This window comes from Blastomyces dermatitidis, assembly GCF_000003525.1.
Source record: "Blastomyces dermatitidis ER-3 genomic scaffold supercont1.2, whole genome shotgun sequence".
Classification (NCBI taxonomy): domain Eukaryota; kingdom Fungi; phylum Ascomycota; class Eurotiomycetes; order Onygenales; family Ajellomycetaceae; genus Blastomyces; species Blastomyces dermatitidis.
The window spans coordinates 6644008-6662119 of NW_025544775.1; the positions used below are offsets into that span (position 1 = coordinate 6644008).

At 46.1% G+C, this 18112-nt stretch overlaps 7 protein-coding genes across 8 annotated transcripts; 3 read left to right on the forward strand and 4 right to left on the reverse strand.

The window, feature by feature from the left end:
- Positions 1–8: 8 nt before the first annotated feature.
- Positions 9–6281, forward strand: BDCG_16529 (adenosinetriphosphatase). Its single transcript, XM_045425748.1, has 4 exons — positions 9–758; positions 900–1245; positions 1331–5077; positions 5214–6281. Exons 1-3 carry the CDS (start codon positions 666–668, stop codon positions 4015–4017), a joined length of 3126 nt encoding a protein of 1041 aa, XP_045279954.1. The 5' UTR covers positions 9–665; the 3' UTR covers positions 4018–5077; positions 5214–6281.
- BDCG_16530 (uncharacterized protein) lies at positions 162–428 on the reverse strand (the record flags this gene model as incomplete). The annotated part of the gene is made up of 1 exon (XM_045425749.1): positions 162–428. The coding sequence occupies one exon, from the start codon at positions 426–428 to the stop codon at positions 162–164; it is 267 nt and encodes an 88-aa protein (XP_045279953.1).
- Positions 6282–6724: 443 nt separating the features above from the next.
- BDCG_02251 (uncharacterized protein) lies at positions 6725–7704 on the reverse strand (the record flags this gene model as incomplete). Its single annotated transcript, XM_045417795.1, has 3 exons — positions 6725–7204; positions 7258–7469; positions 7495–7704. 3 exons carry the CDS (start codon positions 7702–7704, stop codon positions 6880–6882), a joined length of 747 nt encoding a protein of 248 aa, XP_045274525.1. The 3' UTR covers positions 6725–6879.
- Positions 7705–8421: 717 nt separating this feature from the next.
- BDCG_02252 (uncharacterized protein) lies at positions 8422–9148 on the forward strand (the record flags this gene model as incomplete). The annotated part of the gene is made up of 2 exons (XM_045417796.1): positions 8422–8810; positions 8933–9148. Exons 1-2 carry the CDS (start codon positions 8520–8522, stop codon positions 9146–9148), a joined length of 507 nt encoding a protein of 168 aa, XP_045274526.1. The 5' UTR covers positions 8422–8519.
- Positions 9149–10299: 1151 nt separating this feature from the next.
- BDCG_02254 lies at positions 10300–13732 on the reverse strand. Of its 2 annotated transcripts, XM_045417798.1 has the most exons (8): positions 13312–13669; positions 13222–13250; positions 13028–13154; positions 12866–12928; positions 12768–12793; positions 12626–12708; positions 11330–12530; positions 10690–11255 (listed from the first exon to the last, which is right to left on the reverse strand). In XM_045417798.1, exons 1-7 carry the CDS (start codon positions 13476–13478, stop codon positions 12030–12032), a joined length of 996 nt encoding a protein of 331 aa, XP_045279955.1. In that variant the 5' UTR covers positions 13479–13669; the 3' UTR covers positions 10690–11255; positions 11330–12029. The 2 variants fall into 2 exon arrangements, with proteins under 2 accessions (XP_045274527.1, XP_045279955.1); XM_045417797.1 differs by having other exon boundaries at positions 10300–12530; positions 13312–13732.
- On the forward strand, positions 13463–16471 carry BDCG_02255 (elongator complex protein 3). Its single transcript, XM_045417799.1, has 2 exons — positions 13463–14175; positions 14240–16471. The coding sequence occupies exons 1-2, from the start codon at positions 13866–13868 to the stop codon at positions 15676–15678; spliced, it is 1749 nt and encodes a 582-aa protein (XP_045274528.1). The 5' UTR covers positions 13463–13865; the 3' UTR covers positions 15679–16471.
- On the reverse strand, positions 15767–18000 carry BDCG_16531 (uncharacterized protein). Its single transcript, XM_045425750.1, has 4 exons — positions 17487–18000; positions 17347–17404; positions 17079–17171; positions 15767–16961 (listed from the first exon to the last, which is right to left on the reverse strand). The coding sequence occupies exons 1-4, from the start codon at positions 17522–17524 to the stop codon at positions 16884–16886; spliced, it is 267 nt and encodes an 88-aa protein (XP_045279956.1). The 5' UTR covers positions 17525–18000; the 3' UTR covers positions 15767–16883.
- Positions 18001–18112: the final 112 nt, after the last annotated feature.

Consider the following 18112-nt stretch of genomic DNA (forward strand, 5'->3'; position numbering starts at 1 on the left):
GAGGATGTATTAAAATGAGAAAAAAAAAATAGAAAAAAAAAAAAAAAAAAAAAAAAAAAGAATAGAGAGCAACGCTGCTGACTCAGCAGCGCCACCTGATGACTCAGCGCTCACGTGCCCCCGCCCGTCCTCAGCCTCCTCGCTCTCCGTCTCCGTTTTTCTCAGTTCCTCCCAAGGACGAAACGACCTTCCAAGCACCCGCGACGACTGCCTCGCATCCCCATCCCCATCGCCATCGCCATCGCCATCCCGTCCAACGCGCCCACCACAACGCGCCTGTGCTTCTTCGCCCGCCCTTGCGATTCCCCTCTCCCCCAGAGAGCCCGTTGTCTGCCGCCTTCCAGCTCCCCTTGGCCGTTCTGGTCTATTTCTTTTTTTGTCGCCTTTTTTGCCTCTTGCCAGACAGCCAGCCCAGGCTCTCCTTCCATCCCCAACGCATCCAGATCCCATCTGCCAAGCATCAACAGGGCTCCCCCATTCGTCCCGCTCCGCTCCCTAGCCCCTGCTTCTTCCTCCACAGGGCTCGACGCCCGCTTTCTGTCTGTCGCTACAACTCCGCGACGCTCGGTTTCCCACTTTTCCAGCCCTTCTTTCCACGCCCGAGGCACTGTTAGGAGGAGACTGGGCCCTGTTCATGTCCTCCTCTCTATCCCCCCCCGAACACGATGACTTCAATTCAAGGTGTCCCCAATATGGCCACTGCTAATCTTAGCTTGCCGCCCAACTTAACACAGCAACATGTGCAAGAGGTGTATCAGGTTCGTTGTCGCTACCCTACTACTCTGCCGTCCATTTTGTTTGGGTTATTATTTATGTATACCTGTCGCGATAAAAGTTTTTATTATTTGCCATATACATACATATATATCTTATGCGCCTAAACTAATATATCTGTGAAGAAATTTCGTAAGATGCAAGAGCAAGGTGTGCGACCTGACGATCCAGAATATGTAAAAGCCCACGGACTCCTCTCTGCCGTCCAAAGACAGCAAGCCTTCCAAAAGCAACGCCAATTAGCGCAACAACAGCAGCAGCTTCAGAACCAACGGCTACAACTCGCGCAACAGCAACAGCAACAGCAACAACATCAACATCAACATCAACATCAACAGCAGCAACAGCAACAGCAACAACAACAGCAACAGCAACAACAACAGCAACAGCAACAACAACAGCAACAGTCGCAATCGCAGTCGCAGCAACCTAATGGCATTCCCAATGATAACTTGGCCAACGGTGTAGATGGTATGAATTTTAGTTGGCTCGTCGTATTTTTCACTCTCAAAAACGTGTGACTTTTTACTGACTATTCTGTTTTGCGTTTGATCAGGTCGAAATGGATCAGTGGCCCCGATGTCGAGTGGTGCCAGCCTGGATCCCACGGCTGCCGTTGCTGCTGGGCAACAGTCGAACTCAGTAGCTCAGCAACAAGGCAACACTGCGCCTTCGAAGCCTGCGTCTTCGACTGGAGGCACGTTCTCGCCAGAACAACTGACTACATTGAGAAATCAGATTCTTGCGTTTAAAATGCTTTCCAAGAACCTCGCCATACCACCACGCGTCCAACAGCAGCTTTTCGCGAAAAAAGTACATACGGTAACTACTGATGGCGTTGCGCTTCCAGATAACGTTGACAATGTCGCACAAGCCCGAGGAAGCCAGCCTGTTGAACCCAACGAAAATGCGAATAAATCGAAGACGATGTACGAGACGTTTGAGTCGCCATACAAGGCCCTTGCTGAAACGATCAACTACGCCGATCATTCTTTCCGGAGGAATAGACGTAGAATACCTAGCCTCATGCCAATTGGCATTGATATTGAGAAGCTTAGGGAGGACCAAGAAACGGCCCTCTACAATTTAATAACTCTCCGAAAAGCTGAACTAGGGAAACTACCCGCAAACTTAGGAGTCTGGAATACGGACGAGAGCGATACTCCAAATGGAGACGATTCTCTCAAGCTCAAGGCTTTAATCGAGTACAAAATGCTAAACTTATTACCGAAACAGAGACTTTTCCGCAAGCAGATCCAAACGGAGATGTTCCACTTCGACAACCTGGCCATGTCAGCAAATCGGGCTGGTCATCGTCGTATGAAAAAGCAGTCTCTTCGTGAGGCCAGAGTTACTGAGAAACTTGAGAAGCAACAACGAGATGCGCGCGAATTGAGAGAGAGGACGAAGCAATCCGAGCAACTTCAAGCTATCCTCAATCATGGCCGCGAGGTACAACTTGCAGCTGGCCAGCAACGCGCTCGTGTGCAAAAACTCGGACGTCTCATGCTGAAACACCACCAAGACATGGAGCGGGATGAACAGAAGCGTGTGGAGCGAACGGCCAAACAACGTCTGCAAGCGTTGAAAGCCAACGATGAAGAGACATATATGAAACTGCTTGGTCAAGCCAAAGATTCACGTATTTCTCACCTGCTTAAACAAACCGATGGCTTCCTCCGGCAACTGGCTGCTTCCGTCAAGGAACAACAGAAAAGCACCGCACAAAAATACGGTGAGGAAGATCGATTCGATGATGACGAGTCAGATATTGACGATGATGACGACGAAGAAGTGGAAGAGGGTGGACGGAAAGTTGATTATTATGCTGTTGCTCATCGTATCAAGGAAGAGGTCACAGAGCAACCCAATATCCTTGTGGGAGGTACTCTTAAAGAATACCAGATCAAAGGTCTTCAATGGATGATTTCGCTTTATAACAACAACCTCAATGGTATCTTGGCAGACGAGATGGGTCTCGGCAAGACCATCCAAACCATAAGTTTGATCACCTACCTGATTGAGAAGAAAAAGCAGAACGGTCCTTTTTTGGTTATTGTTCCACTCAGCACACTTACCAATTGGAATATTGAATTTGAGAAGTGGGCGCCATCTGTGAGTCGCATCGTATACAAGGGGCCTCCAACGACACGGAAGCAACAGCAGCAGGCGATCCGATGGGGTAATTTCCAGGTTCTCTTGACGACCTATGAGTATATCATCAAAGATAGACCTGTCCTAAGCAAGGTTAAGTGGGTCCACATGATTGTTGACGAAGGTCATCGCATGAAAAATGCCGGTTCGAAATTGAGCTGTACTTTGACACAATACTATACTACCCGCTATCGCCTAATTTTGACTGGTACCCCGTTGCAAAACAATCTTCCGGAACTTTGGAATCTTCTAAATTTCGTTCTCCCGAACATCTTCAAGTCCGTCAAGTCCTTCGATGAATGGTTCAATACCCCATTTGCCAATACCGGAGGACAAGACCGCATGGATCTGACTGAAGAAGAACAGTTGCTCGTCATCCGGCGACTGCACAAGGTTCTTCGACCGTTCCTCTTGAGACGTCTGAAGAAGGACGTGGAGAAAGACCTTCCGGAGAAAACGGAACGAGTGATCAAGTGCCGATTCTCCGCGTTACAGGCTAAACTGTATAAGCAGCTCGCTACGCATAACAAATTGGTCGTTAGTGATGGGAAAGGTGGCAAGACCGGTGTGCGTGGATTGAGTAACATGCTAATGCAGCTGCGAAAACTCTGTAACCACCCCTTCGTCTTCGAATCAGTCGAGGACGAGATGAACCCGGGAAGAGCCACAAATGACTTAATCTGGCGGACGGCTGGTAAATTCGAACTACTGGACAGGATCTTACCCAAATTCAAGGCGTCAGGACATCGCGTGTTGATGTTCTTCCAAATGACGCAAATTATGAATATTATGGAGGATTTCTTGCGACTTCGCGGCATGAAGTATCTCCGCCTTGACGGTTCAACCAAATCCGACGACCGATCAGATCTATTAAAGGAATTTAACGCCCCTGGTTCAGATTACTTCTGTTTCCTTCTTTCTACCCGTGCAGGTGGTCTTTGGTTTAAATCTTCAAACTGCAGATACAGTTATTATCTACGACTCCGATTGGAATCCTCACCAGGATTTACAGGCGCAGGATCGAGCGCATCGTATCGGCCAGAAGAACGAGGTCCGAATTCTCCGACTAATCACGTCCAACTCCGTTGAAGAGAGAATTCTCGAAGCGGCCCAGTTCAAACTGGATATGGATGGGAAAGTTATCCAGGCAGGAAAATTCGACAACAAATCCACAAACGAGGAGCGTGATGCCCTTTTGCGTACTCTACTGGAGAGCGCCGAAACTGCTGACCAAATTGGCGATCAGGATGAGATGGACGATGACGACCTTAACGACATTATGGCCCGATCCGAGGACGAAATCCTCCTATTCCAGAAACTCGACCAGGAGCGCGCCAAAAACGACCTTTATGGCCCTGGGCGTAAATATCCCCGTCTGATGGTTGAGGAGGAACTTCCTGATATATATCTTGCAGAAGATAACCCTGTCCCCGAAGAGGTGGAAGAATATGCAGGGCGGGGCGCACGTGAACGGAAAGTTATGAAATATGATGATGGACTTACAGAGGAGCAATGGCTCATGGCCGTGGATGCGGATGATGATACCATTGAAGATGCAATTGCCAGAAACGAAGCCAAGATGGACCGAAGACGACAAAACAAAGAGAAACGGGCGAGGAAAGCCCAGGGCCTCGATTCATCCCCAGAACCATCGCGGGAGAACTCGGAAGCTCCCCAGCAGCCGAAGAAGCGCCGCAAGGGCCCCGTACCAAAACGAAAGGCGGAGGAAGCTATCGACGAGACCCCCGTCAAACGAAAGAAGGGTCGACTCAGCAAAGCCGCCATGGCTGCAGCAGACACCCTGGCTCCATCCGAGCGCGCCATCCTCCAGAAGATACTCAACAAAGTCTACCAGAGCCTCATGGAACTCGAACAAGAGCTCCCTGCCGATTCGTCAGATAGCGAAGATGGACCTGTGACGCGGTCCATTATCGACCCATTTATGAAACCACCGCCCAAGAGCCATTATCCCGATTACTACATGATCATCCAAACTCCTATTGCGATGGACATGATTCGGAAGAAGATTAACCGGGAGGAGTATCGGAGTGTGAAAGAATTTCGGGAAGATATTCGACTGCTGTGTTCTAATGCACGAACGTATAATGAAGATGGCAGCGTCCTTTTCCAAGATGCTAATGATATTGAGGTAAGTCTGTGCTTGCGATAACACCTCGGTAACGAGGAATGTTTTGTCCTTGTTTTATATACATATTTATTTACTATACATATATGGTTATTTAAACAGCTAGCTAACCTAACCCTCTCTTCTCATTTCAAAATAGGCCCTGTGCGTTTCCGAACTCAAGAAAGAAACCGAAGCTCATCCTGAATTTGCCGATTTTGAAGACTTGCCTTCATCCTCCGCTGCGGTATCTAGCGTCGGGACTCCGCTTGCGTCTGTTGTGTCAACATCAACACCCGGTGGACAGCAGCAGCAGCAACACCAGAAACTGAGACTGACATTCGGCGGCTCCAAAGATGGTAATAACAATAATAATAATGGTGGTGGTGGTGGTGGGCTGTTAACAAATGGGACGAATAGCGGGGTTGTAAGTGATAATGAATAAAGAAGGACAAGATAGGCACGGAAGAAGAATAGAAAAGAGGGGAAGAAAGAGATTTGTGTATGTCAGATGGGAAGGATGAGAGACAACAATGAAATGAAATGAAGTGCTGTTTTTCTACTCCTGGTGTTCTTCTTGTTTTATGGTCTTGTGTCTTCAATATTGGTTGGCTTTTTCCCTTTTTTCTCTCTTTTTCCCCCCCCTTCCTTTTCTCTGTATGTGTGTGAGAGGGTTGGTGTGTGTGCGTGCATGTGCCCTTTGTTTATTATGGTTCAGAAACTGGCGAGGAAAAATCGCGTGGCATATTCATCTTCTGCTTTTTTTTTTTTTTTTTTTCTGTTTCATTTTTCAGTTCATTTTCATTTCAGTTCATTTTCATTTCTGTTCATTTCTATTTTTTCATTAGAGCTCCAATATTCTTATCGTTAACTACCTATTTAGCTGCCTTGGCTTTTCTCTCACGCTTCTCATTTTTGTCTTCTTTTATATTCTTTGTCTTCTGTTTTTCTTATTTCGTGTCAGACTTCTTGCTTTCACGCGCTCAGTAGACTAGGCATCTATATATATATGTATGTATATATATATATTTAGTTATAACTAGTTATGGTGGAAGGATTATAGGTCTGACAGTAACACCACTACAAAACCAGTACTCCATCGCTTAGTAACGTGAATAGAAAAATAGATAGAATATCGGGGAAGAGGGGGTGAGAGGGAAAAGATGTGACAGCAAAACCCACATTGATCAAAGAAAGACAATGCGGATCAACAGAGTAGATAGGGCTAAGAAGAATATTTGAGCCAAATTCTATGTAATATCCATCACTGCAACTCGCTTCTTCTGTCAAGTTCCCTTGAAATAAAGATAAAATAGAATGAAATATTCACAAGCATATCAGCTATGATTGATTCAGGCGCATCCTTTCCCTTTGCCAGCAGGCTTGAGCCCTGACTTACCCGCCCTTTTATCTAGTTCACCTCCAAATGGACTGACTGACCTTAAGAGCTCGGCGTGAAGTCCCGGCCGGAGGGGGGTTCTTCAAGTTTCCCATTTTGCAACATCAAAGCCACAACAATCATCGCAAAGTCTCCCATGTGTTCTTGTCGGCTGACATCCCAAGGCCCAAATTCGTTCATTCTCATCAATGATTATTCATGGTTCGGCCTGTTGCTCTGATAGTCAACATAGTCGTGGTCATATTCTGATATGGTGATATGCATCTCATGGTGGCTTTGAGATATCATGATGCGCCTGAATCCGTATTCTCATCAGTATGTCTTGACAAGATATTGAGGAAAAGGTTTTGTAACTGATAATGGAGAGTGTCGGAGTTATCTGATTGAGTATATATCCTGGCTGCCATCTCTGCTGTTTCTTGGAATCTCACCGGAGTAAAGTCTGCTCGGATAGATAACTTGAGTTCCAGTATATAATGTTGGCTCTCAACTGGTCATCAACTGACCAGAGACAACCGTCCGTTCGTGTTTCAAAGAGTAGTGCCTTTTTCACGACAGAAACAGGCTTGGATGATTGTTCATCAATTTGAGTTGTCTGTACCTCCTTCTGAACCCTGAAGACTTTTCGACTAATGTTCCATTGGCAGTTGGTGATTTTACAGATGATTCCGAGAGAAGTGAACAAGTCAATAAGATGGGTGTTGACAATTTGCTCATTCTCAATATCAGGGTAGAGAATACTCCGATGTTCTCTTTTAGCATGAGAGAAAGGGGATAGCTGAAGTTCAGCAAATGTTTTACTGACTTGTTCAGGAGTTGAGAGCTCTTCTGTATACACTGGTTTAACCCTCCTATTGTGCGATTAGGACGAGGCACTTCATGCGGGGGAGCAGCTGGGCCCTGAACCAGCTGGTGGTAGTACCATACTATCGACAGAGATGCAAGACCCCTTGGCACTTGAGGGATAGGATAGAGTCCCGGGTACGCGGCCTTGAGATAAGTTTTCCATTCAAACACCTGTGATAAGCGCTAAAAAATTGACAAGAGCGATCCCCCAAGCAGCAGCAGGTTTAAATTCCTCGGCTTCCTTAGACTTCCAAAGGGCCCGGAGAGCAAGAAACTGTTTTCCTTCAATCTCTGAACCAGAATTGAGCTCCGTTGGTCGGAAATCGAAAATATTCCACTGAAGGACGTCTACTGAACTAGCAGCTGCGACCCATTCACTCGGGGTTTCTATAGTAGGAGTATCCATGGGTGGGAGGTTTCAGGTTGGTCTACTTGGAGTGCCACTAAACCTCGTAAGAATAATTTTTGGGATCACCTAATGTTCAATGTTGTTTCATGAGGGAAGGGAACGGGAGATGATAAAATCAAAGGGCTTGAACCCCACAGCCCCCCCCACAGGGCATGCGCATCTCCCGCTGTAGAAGAGAGGGTAAATGGGGACATCCCGATCAAAAGAGTGGGATAGTGGAATGAGCAAAGGGAGGGTCACGTGAACTACCTTGCCCTACGGAGTACATCTAACTCCATTCTCCAGCGGAAAACAACAATCCAAGCACCAAAGGGGGTGGTTAACCTGCCACTCATCAGCAACAAAATAATTCTTAAGATGTTGCCAACTATATGGAATCACAGTACAAGCAAACCGAAATAGCTTCGCGAGGATGGAGGCCCATTATTACCAGGCTGGGCCATTCTGAAACACAACATTGATCATGTCTACTTGACAGATCAAGACCTTGACCTTCTCGGGACCAGGCTCTCCAAGCTTGACTTAGAAGATGACAATGGAGCATGCTTTTTCCAGCCGATATCTACGCACGAGTACCAGAAAATACCAAAACAATATCCGGATTTCAGATGCCGGTTTGACTACACCGATTCCCCATTTCATATTGGGATGCACTTGAAGTCTGTGGTTGAGGATTCTCACCTTTGTGGCAAGGAGATGTTGGTTTCTGAGTATAGCAAGTGGTGTAAAGTGAGATAGGTATTAATTAACTCCTTGTGATAAAAGATCTTTGTTTCTGTAACAAAGCTAACTAACTAATTGCTCCACTTACAATGGGCTACAGCCCGAACCAACGTATACTTGAAACTGCCCAGTACGAGTTTCAAAATCCCAGGTTCCACAGTCTTTATGAGTGGAGATTGCTACGATCGTTTGGTCTAAAGCCAGAAGTCCGGAAAAGATCGCGTAATTGTCCACATCAATTTGTGGTGACTTCCCACGGATTGCAGGCAACAAAAGACACTGAAGGCAAGCTCACATGCAGTGAAGCTCTCCCACTTGTCAATCTCATCCAGGCTCAGTTACTGCACACATCCTTGAGACATAATAATACGATTTTCCCAGTATGTTTTGGTATTCCTCTCTAACATCCATTAATCTGAGTATGACTTGATGTAAAATCTCATTTGAACACCATATAAGATGTCTCAAGCTTGCTGCACTAGTTCTGAGCTAATAATCGCAGGTTCTCATGGCGTCATTCATGGGTGCCAGATTACGCTTCATTGAAGCTTATTCTGATGGCAGTGAGCATCCGTACATCCGTATGAGCAGGTTGATTGATTACTTCAAGTTCAACCATGGACTTGATGCTTCGCTGGTTTTTGAACAGCTCTGTTGGAAAGACAATGGACTCTCCAAACATCAGCCATTGTCAACGCGAGGGGCTGTGCATACCTAGAGATGGTAATGCCAGGATCTGGAATGATTGGTGTGGCACTGGTGACTTCATTTGGTGGATAGAAATTGATTCTATCCAAATATCCTTTTTCCTTTTCTTTTCTAATTTTAATAATCTGTTCCCGGGGATGGAATTGCGTCTCTGTCATCCGTGAAAGGGAAGGCTGGGAAAGTATCAACCCCGGCTGCTCGAAGCAAGAGATATTATATCAAATTCTTTTTTAACAAGTTTATTGTATTTTGTTAGTCTGGAATGTCATTCACAGGTTAAAAGGGTGATGCTCCGGGTGAACAGCGGGACCGGTAGGCATTGTCTAAACCATTAGATTGATGGTTATTTAGCAATGGGGACTCAGCTATTTTCATACTAAACAAACCACCATCCAGTCCATTTGGGTGCTTACATAGAACCGAAGCCCAGAAAACCCAGCCAACTCATTATCAATACCACGCAAAACCTCAGACCGAAAGTAGTGTCATGCTTTTCATGTCAAGAGTGGTGGAGCATCCACTAGGTATAATCGATGATGATGAACGGTCACGGGAGGGTGTTAAATCAAAAAAAAGAGCAGACGGGCCTCAGGATCGAGACAAGAAAGTTGGGTGTCTCCCCAGGCGGCTGGTAGCTCTAGAGTGAGTATGTGTATAAGGGCTGACTGTCAGAGCTCTGGGACTTGGATCTAGTGATATCACTGATATGTAACAAGTTTTTACATATAGTGTCGTCTGAGCATATTAAAATGTTTCTCAATTGTGTCTCGGACGGCCCGGGACGTATTGAGAAATCAAATCTTTTGCATATTCATTTCTTTTTGCCTTGCTACTATGTTAGATGTATTCCAATTTCCATGGCAATCCGCGAAATCTCATCGAGCCCTTGCGGTGGTGGTGCACTTAAGCTCACCTCTTCTCCCTTGTCACGCTTCATGAGCTGCTGCACTAGACCAAGTTAGAAGCGAGAGGACGGATTGTGAGAATGACAGAAATGGTTTTCTAAAAGGGTTTTCTTTCTTTCTTTCCTTTTTTCTTTTTTTTTTTTTCCTTTTTTCCTTTTTTCTTTCTTTCTTTTATTTTATTTTATTTTATTTTATTTTATTTTATTTTATTTTATTTTTTTTGCTGTTACAGAAGTAGAAATTCATATAAAGCAGTTGAGCGCCTTGGCAAAGGAGATGCATGTATATTCAGAAAAGGAACAGTGTAAGAGACAAGGACAACTAACGAAGATAAATATGGAAAGAAAACATTATGCCCTGGGCCGCATCAGAAGGACGAGAACTTCTGGTCAAAACACTAAAACCTAATGTTCTTCAATTTTCTAGGAACTATTATAGGGTGCAATCATCCCACGTCACGGTCTTCCCTTCGGCAGTAGCCTGCAACGGTCTGCTACACTCTGAAAAAGCATCTTTAACAGCATCAAAAGCAGTTATATCAGTTATATCTCTCAGAGAGGTATCAGAGCCAGCTTTAAGAAGCAGCTGAATAACTTCAGAGTACCCATAATCAGCATAGTCTCGACTCCGAGACAGTCCCTGGTAATTTGGATCAAACCAGCATGAAGCAATATCACAACCAATTCCTTCACCAGCTGTCGGTCAGCGAAGACAACTGCTCGCTTGATAGCGGCAGAACAGTTTGCTTTAAAGGAAGGGGCACTGAGACACGTTTGAATGAGTCTGTGTGTGTTAGATTCTCCAGTCGCAAACCCAGATTGCGGACGTATTGCTTGCGAAAACAAATTTGTGGTGGACATATTGCTTGCGAAAACATTATTGCAAGAATACTGCCAAAATAGCCAAAATATCCATGTTTCTCTAGAATCAATCATTCGAATAACATTTATATCATTCTATTATCACCAAATACACATCTTTCTTACCTTGATCATCAAATCCAAACCCCCACTAGAGACAATTGCTGCTTTTCAGTAACATTTTGCACACTGGGCTTAGAGACCTACACTGCATAGTGATCCTGAGCACTTGTACTGTACAATCAAATCAATTTAGTACAAGACGCCGTGTGTCTTCATCTTGTTCGTTTCCAGAGGTATTCTCCCCTGCTAAATTGATACGGGAGTTGGGCGGCGGTGAGGATAGAACGAACTTCAGTATGACATCAACAGATGAATAAATACACGTAACCGGGCCAAGCGCCCTCACTACCTCCCATCACTTACTAGGCTATTCCATATTTAAAGCAGCGGGGATGTCTTTATCAAAGTTGGGTGTGACTGCGGAATTCCCCACCATGCCGCTAGGACAGTTTTCATTGACGAGAAAGGTAGGCCGCCGTAAGAAGATACCACCTGTAAGATCGATAGCTGCATATTAATAGAAATGTAATCTCCTGTAACGTGTTTAATTCATCTGGAATGGCTCTAGTCTGCGCAGGCTTGGAAGTTCAGAGGCTAACAGATGCACGAATGTAGAGGTGTACTATGTGGAGAGATCGTAAAAGCTCACTGGATGGCCTACAAACGCGGAGGAAAAGGTGGAGGTGGGATAGCCATATATCGTCTATATAACTGTATGCTCCAAAATGGAATGAAGTTTCCGTGTCATGACAGCGAGGCAGGCCGACGACCACTTTCTTTGGCTTGGCCTTGGTCACAAATGAGCGGGGGAGGCTGGATAAATAGGAGCTTGGAGCAAAAGGCTTAAAAGCCAGAAACTGAGATCAGGGGATGCAATGGGAAAATGTGGAGATCAAAGGCAAAAAACCGAAAAAAGAAAAGAGCAAAAAAAGAGGGAAAAAAATTAAAGGAACTATGATATAATCACACAAATTAAATGGAGAGGTATTAATAGAATAAAAAGACAAGAAAAAATGTTGCAAAGGCTGAGCGCACCGAAGCGGTGTAGATTTTATATGAGCTTTTATACAAGATCTCTCCTCACAAACTCTGCAAGAAGCGTCTTACCCAACGCAGCCGGACTACGCTCCACAATCACGCCGGCAGCCTCAAGTGCAGATATCTTGGAGTCCGCGCCACCTTTGCCCCCACTTACGATGGCACCAGCATGTCCCATCCGTCGTCCAGGGGGCGCACTGATGCCAGCAATAAAACCAACAGCAGGCTTATTCCCTACATTCTCTTGCTTGAAGAACTCTGCCGCCTCTTCTTCGGCGCTGCCTCCGATTTCGCCGATCATGATGATACCGTCCGTTTCATCGTCCTTGAGGAAGACTTTGAGGCAGTCGATGAAGTTAGTGCCGGAGAAGGGATCACCGCCGATTCCAACGACGAGGGACTGGCCGAGACCCGCTTGCGTGGTCTGGTTGACGGCTTCGTAGGTCAGAGTGCCGGAGCGGGAGACGATACCGATGCGTCCGCGCTTGTGGATGAAGCCTGGCATGATGCCGATTTTGCATTGGCCCTAAGTTGCCATGTTAGCGAATATAAGGGTTTTTGGTATTTTCATTTTAACCCTATATTTGAACCAGTTAGATGAAAAGGGTGGAGTTCACATACTGGGGCGATTATGCCAGGGCAATTCGGACCAACCAATCTGGTCTTGTTTTGCGTTTTTAGGATATCGGTGATGCGGACCATGTCTGTAGTAACGGCACTTAGAGATTTCCCACAACCAAAAATGAGTTATCTGGATACATACCATGCTGTGGAATACCCTCTGTGATGCTAAGAGATTTGTTTGTTAGGTACTTTTATTATATCATATATCACCCGTGGGGTGCGGTATGGGGGACGAACCAGACAACGAGAGGAACTTCGGATTCAATTGCTTCTTCGATACTTTTGGCAGCTACTGGGGGACTAAAAACGAAAGGTTAGCCATCCGAATTTCAATAAGACATAGCATAGTAGAGGAATTCTGCCAAAATGAGCAGGGATGGGTTAGGGCGGATTGCATACGGGACAAAGATGGCGGATGCAGTTGCGCCAGTTTCCTTCACAGCATCCCTCACCGTGGCGAACACTGGCTTTCCAAGATGCGTCTCTCCGGCCTTTTTAGGATTTGTTCCGCCAACGATATTGGTTCCTAGGAAATATCAGACCGGGATGCTCTAGCCATAACTTATAATGGTTGGGATGCTTGGGTACGGTACCATATTCAATGGCTTGTTGGGCGTGGAATCTATCAACAGGGTAACATTAGTTCACACTCTATGACGGGAAACCGAGTCAATTGTACTCACGTTCCCTGCTTTCCAGTAAATCCTTGGTAGATGACTTTCGTATCGCTATTGATCCGTAGGTTGTCGACTGTGGAAGCATAGCCGGCAGTTGAGGTGATAAGACTACGGCGCTGGCAAAGCACAGTATTCCGCAGCGCAGAAGCGGTTCCACGTCTGAAAACCTGCATAGCGTAGCAATGAAGAACAGAAAAGGAAAAGAGAGAAAGAAGAAAGGGAGTGATAAGGACAAGTTGGGCTGCTGGAGAGGCTGTTAACTATTTATGTTGCTATGACCCGACGATGTTTTTGATTCTCTCCGGCTTGGACCTTGCTCCACGCTAGTGGGTGCAAGATGCGAGGACAGCAAAAACTAAATATGGACTACGCATTTTTGCCCGCATTTTTTGTTTAAATGAGTGACTTCATTTTTTTTGCTTTCTTTATTTACCTCCACCACAACAACCGGATCATAGTTGAGACGCCAGTATTTGGATCTCCTGATATTATAGCAACTGCAGAACCCGGAAAAGAAATACTGCTTCTGATTTAATCACTCTCCACCGCATATCGCCATTATGGCGACAGAGACCATGACTGCGCTGCCGGCCAAGCAGCTGCACAAACCCCAGAAGACGGCAAAGCTGCCCCCCGAAAACGAACGATATATGAGAGCGTGTTCTGACATTGCAAACGCGCTTATCCAAGAATATGAATCCCAGCGAGACTCCACGAAACCCAAGAAGGATGTCAACCTGAATAAGCTGCGGGGTCAGATATCGAAGAAGCATCGACTGAGTACCCAGCCTCCACTGACAGCCATTATCTCTGCTGTCCCAGAGCATTATAAGAAATACATTCTTCCAAAGTTGATTGCCAAACCGATAAGTATGTGTGATTGGGATAATGTCACTCTATTGCCTTCACACATGCGCTAATAGAAATTGCCTAGGAACATCGTCCGGAATCGCCGTCGTGGCCGTAATGTGCAAGCCACATCGATGTCCTCATATCGCCTATACCGGAAACATCTGCGTCTACTGCCCTGGTGGCCCTGACTCCGATTTTGAATATTCTACGCAATCCTATACCGGATATGAACCAACGTCTATGCGTGCTATTAGAGCTCGATATGACCCCTTCGAGCAAGCGCGGGGTAGAGTCGAACAAATCAAATCACTAGGACACAGTGTGGATAAAGTGGAATACATCATCATGGGGGGGACTTTTATGTCGCTTCCGGAGGATTATAGGGATGGGTTTATATCACAACTACACAATGCGCTTAGCGGCTACCAGACCAAAAATGTAGACGAGGCCGTCCAGGCTGGGGAAATGAGTAATATAAAATGTGTCGGAATCACCATCGAGACACGGCCAGACTACTGTCTAGATACGCACCTGAGTAGCATGCTCCGATATGGCTGCACACGGCTCGAGATCGGCGTACAGAGTCTTTACGAAGACGTCGCCCGTGACACCAACAGAGGCCACACCGTGAAAGCCGTAGCCGAAACATTCAAGCTTTCTAAAGATGCCGGCTTCAAGGTCGTTAGCCACATGATGCCTGACCTCCCTAATGTCGGCATGGAGCGCGACCTCGACCAGTTCCGCGAATACTTCGAGAACCCAGATTTCCGAACTGACGGGTTGAAGATCTATCCCACACTCGTAATCCGCGGTACAGGTTTGTACGAACTCTGGCGCACAGGCCGCTACAAGAACTATACACCAAACGCGCTCATCGACATCGTTGCCCGTATCCTAGCCCTCGTCCCGCCCTGGACCAGAATCTACCGCGTTCAGCGTGACATTCCCATGCCCCTCGTCACCGCGGGCGTGGAAAACGGCAATCTGCGCGAACTCGCGCTGAGCCGCATGAAAGATTTCGGAACAACATGTCGCGACGTGCGCACGCGCGAGGTGGGCATCAACGAGGTGAAGAACAAAATCCGCCCGTCGCAGGTTGAGCTTGTGCGGCGCGATTACACGGCTAATGGCGGGTGGGAAACGTTCTTGGCATACGAGGACCCCAAGCAGGATATCCTCATTGGCCTTTTGCGGTTGCGCAAGTGTAGTAAGACGCATACCTTCCGGCCGGAGCTAACGGGCCAGCAGACCAGCCTTGTGCGTGAGTTGCATGTGTATGGTTCCGCAGTGCCGCTTCATGGTCGGGACCCACGCAAGTTCCAGCATAGGGGGTTCGGCACGCTGTTGATGGAGGAGGCGGAAAAGATTGCTAGGGAGGAGCATGGGAGTAGGAAGATTAGTGTTATTTCCGGTGTTGGTGTTCGGAGTTATTATGCCAGACTTGGATATTGGCTTGATGGGCCGTATATGAGCAAGATGCTGGATCCAGTGAAGCGGGATGGTTTCGACGAGGAGTGCTAAAATGGAGGGATGAAAAAAAAAGGGAAAAAAAAAAAAACGAAGACTACCGGTTTGCAATGTTCAAGAGTCGTTGTTTTTCTCTTATCTACCCTCCTCGTATGTATTCGAGTTTCTTTGCACCTTAACATTTCAGGACATTTCATGACGGCGTTTTCCCTAGTCTGAAGGCTCCCTTAGCAACGGTTGGGACTGGTTATCGAATTGGCGTTTAAGGAAATTAAAAGGGACAGTGATGCAGCTTACGCCTTCTTCCTATAAACTTGGATTCATTCTATTGCATCTCATTATTCTCATAAGGTATACATGCTAGGGCAGTGGACGATGAATGGGCCAACATATCAAAGGACACGTTTATCCCCTTTCAGCAGCTGGCCAAGCAAACCTGAGGACAATCCGCAATAAATAAACAACAGTATATGTGATATGAGAAAAGTCTGAGTGCCACTGATAGATACAGATGCAAATTCCCAAATGAAGAGTATTTCTATTCTGAAATCGGACAGTGAGACCAGAGTGGTGAGGAGTCGCGAAGGGAGCAATTAAATAGCCACAAAACCGACTTTGAAGTTCTATTTGCAAGTACACATTTACTCCATGATGATTAATACACCAAAAATCAAGCAACAGTAAAGATTTACATCATACACAAAACGAAGTTCACAATGGAAAATAAGAAAACAAGGCCCACATGGATAGAAGCGGAGATACGGTGATAGGGTTAGTTGATCGGACATATAACGTGGGTGCCCGGTAGCCAGAGGCCATAGACCGTAGACACTACCCTGCTTCCGGGATTCTTTCCGCGTTCAGAGCGTAGTCATTCTAGATGTCACGATATGTCATTCAGTAGTTCTCCTATATTCCCGTTTTTGGTGCGTTAACAGATGAGTAGCATGGCACGGCGAGGGTGACAGCTGCTCAGAAAGTAGAACCGATAGGCTTAGATTTCAGTAGGGGATATTCGACAACCGTGCGTACTCCGATGGCACAGTTATCACCAATAAATCCCCCGAAGCCCTATCTATACCCATCGCCCATCCCGGCCAATCAGGCAATATATTATGTCCAAATAATCGAAGGCAACAAGGAAAAGGAAAAAGCCACCCCCAGCAAAATCTATCTCGATCTTCGACGCCGTTACTTTATAGAGAGTAGATGCTGTTTATTAGGTGTAAATTAATGTAAATAACGAAAGGCGCATTTACCTAGTTCAACGAAATTGCCCCTCTTCGACTCGATCGGACGTGTAGGAACGCTTGTATGCCGCAAAATACGATGAAGAACTAAGTAAAAAAAGAGAGTAAATCGGAGTTAATAAATAGGGTAGTGCTACGAAATTGGTGCGCTAGGTATGATTTCCGCGCAAAAGGGCTCGCTGGAAGGAAATGTGGATTACATACTGCGTACACAACAACAGCTGTGAATATCGACGCTGCAACAGCTGTCCCGTCCTCGGGGTCTTTCGTGGAACCAGTTATGGAATGGTGATTGCTCTGTAAACAGGTTGATCGGTTATTGGTCAGTTATATTCCAAAAACCTCTGAGCTTTGCTGTCATCATGGGCAGGATGCTTCAAGGCGGCTGTGTAGAAAGAGTAGCGAGCCTTTGATGTTAAGGCTTCTCCGCCTACACGTTCTGATAGCGTTTAAGTTTCAATATTTGACGTACTTTGAAGAGAGACCCGAGGACTGATAGGATGATGACAGCGAAGATGGAAATGATAAAGCTGTGACGAGAAGTCTCTTGTCAGCCGTGGCTATTCAAGGTCGATATGGGCTTCCTCATCGAGTATGTAGCTAAACTCTTACCAGCTCCAGGCGTTTAACGCCGATACGACGGGCTTCATGCTTCGTAGGGAGATAGATAGATTGGGGGCTCGGGGAGGGGGGGATGGTAGGCAGACAGCAGGCGCGTGGCAAGCTGCTTTTGGAGCTTGTTTGAGGGGCTGCGGCGAGGAGATGAGGGAATCAGGTCCAATAGAGTAACTAGCAGAGGTTTGGTAAAGCGGGAGAGGATAAAAGTGAGGTTATCGGGACGGGATCGGATGATGTTGTTGCTGGTGCTTGAAAGTTGATTGTTGCGGGTTGTTGGAAGTTATAGACTGATCCGGGGGTTGGGGCTGGATCGACATCAAGTCCCACTAATTTACTGTTCGGTCAATGAGTCCATGAGATTACAATTATATCTTCCCGATCTCCGGATGATTATTAAGGCATGGATGTATTAGTTATAATAAGAAATATGTTAATTACAGTATTATGCCTCACTCATTTCAAGGATTCATATTGTCTGAAAGGTTCAACTTCAGATGTATGAAGAGTATGAGAGGAATTTATTTTCAAGAACCTGGCTATAAATAATACTAAGCGAGTATTTATATCTCTGCCACATTGTTTCATCAGATGACAAGTAGAGAGAGTCTCATTCAATAGAG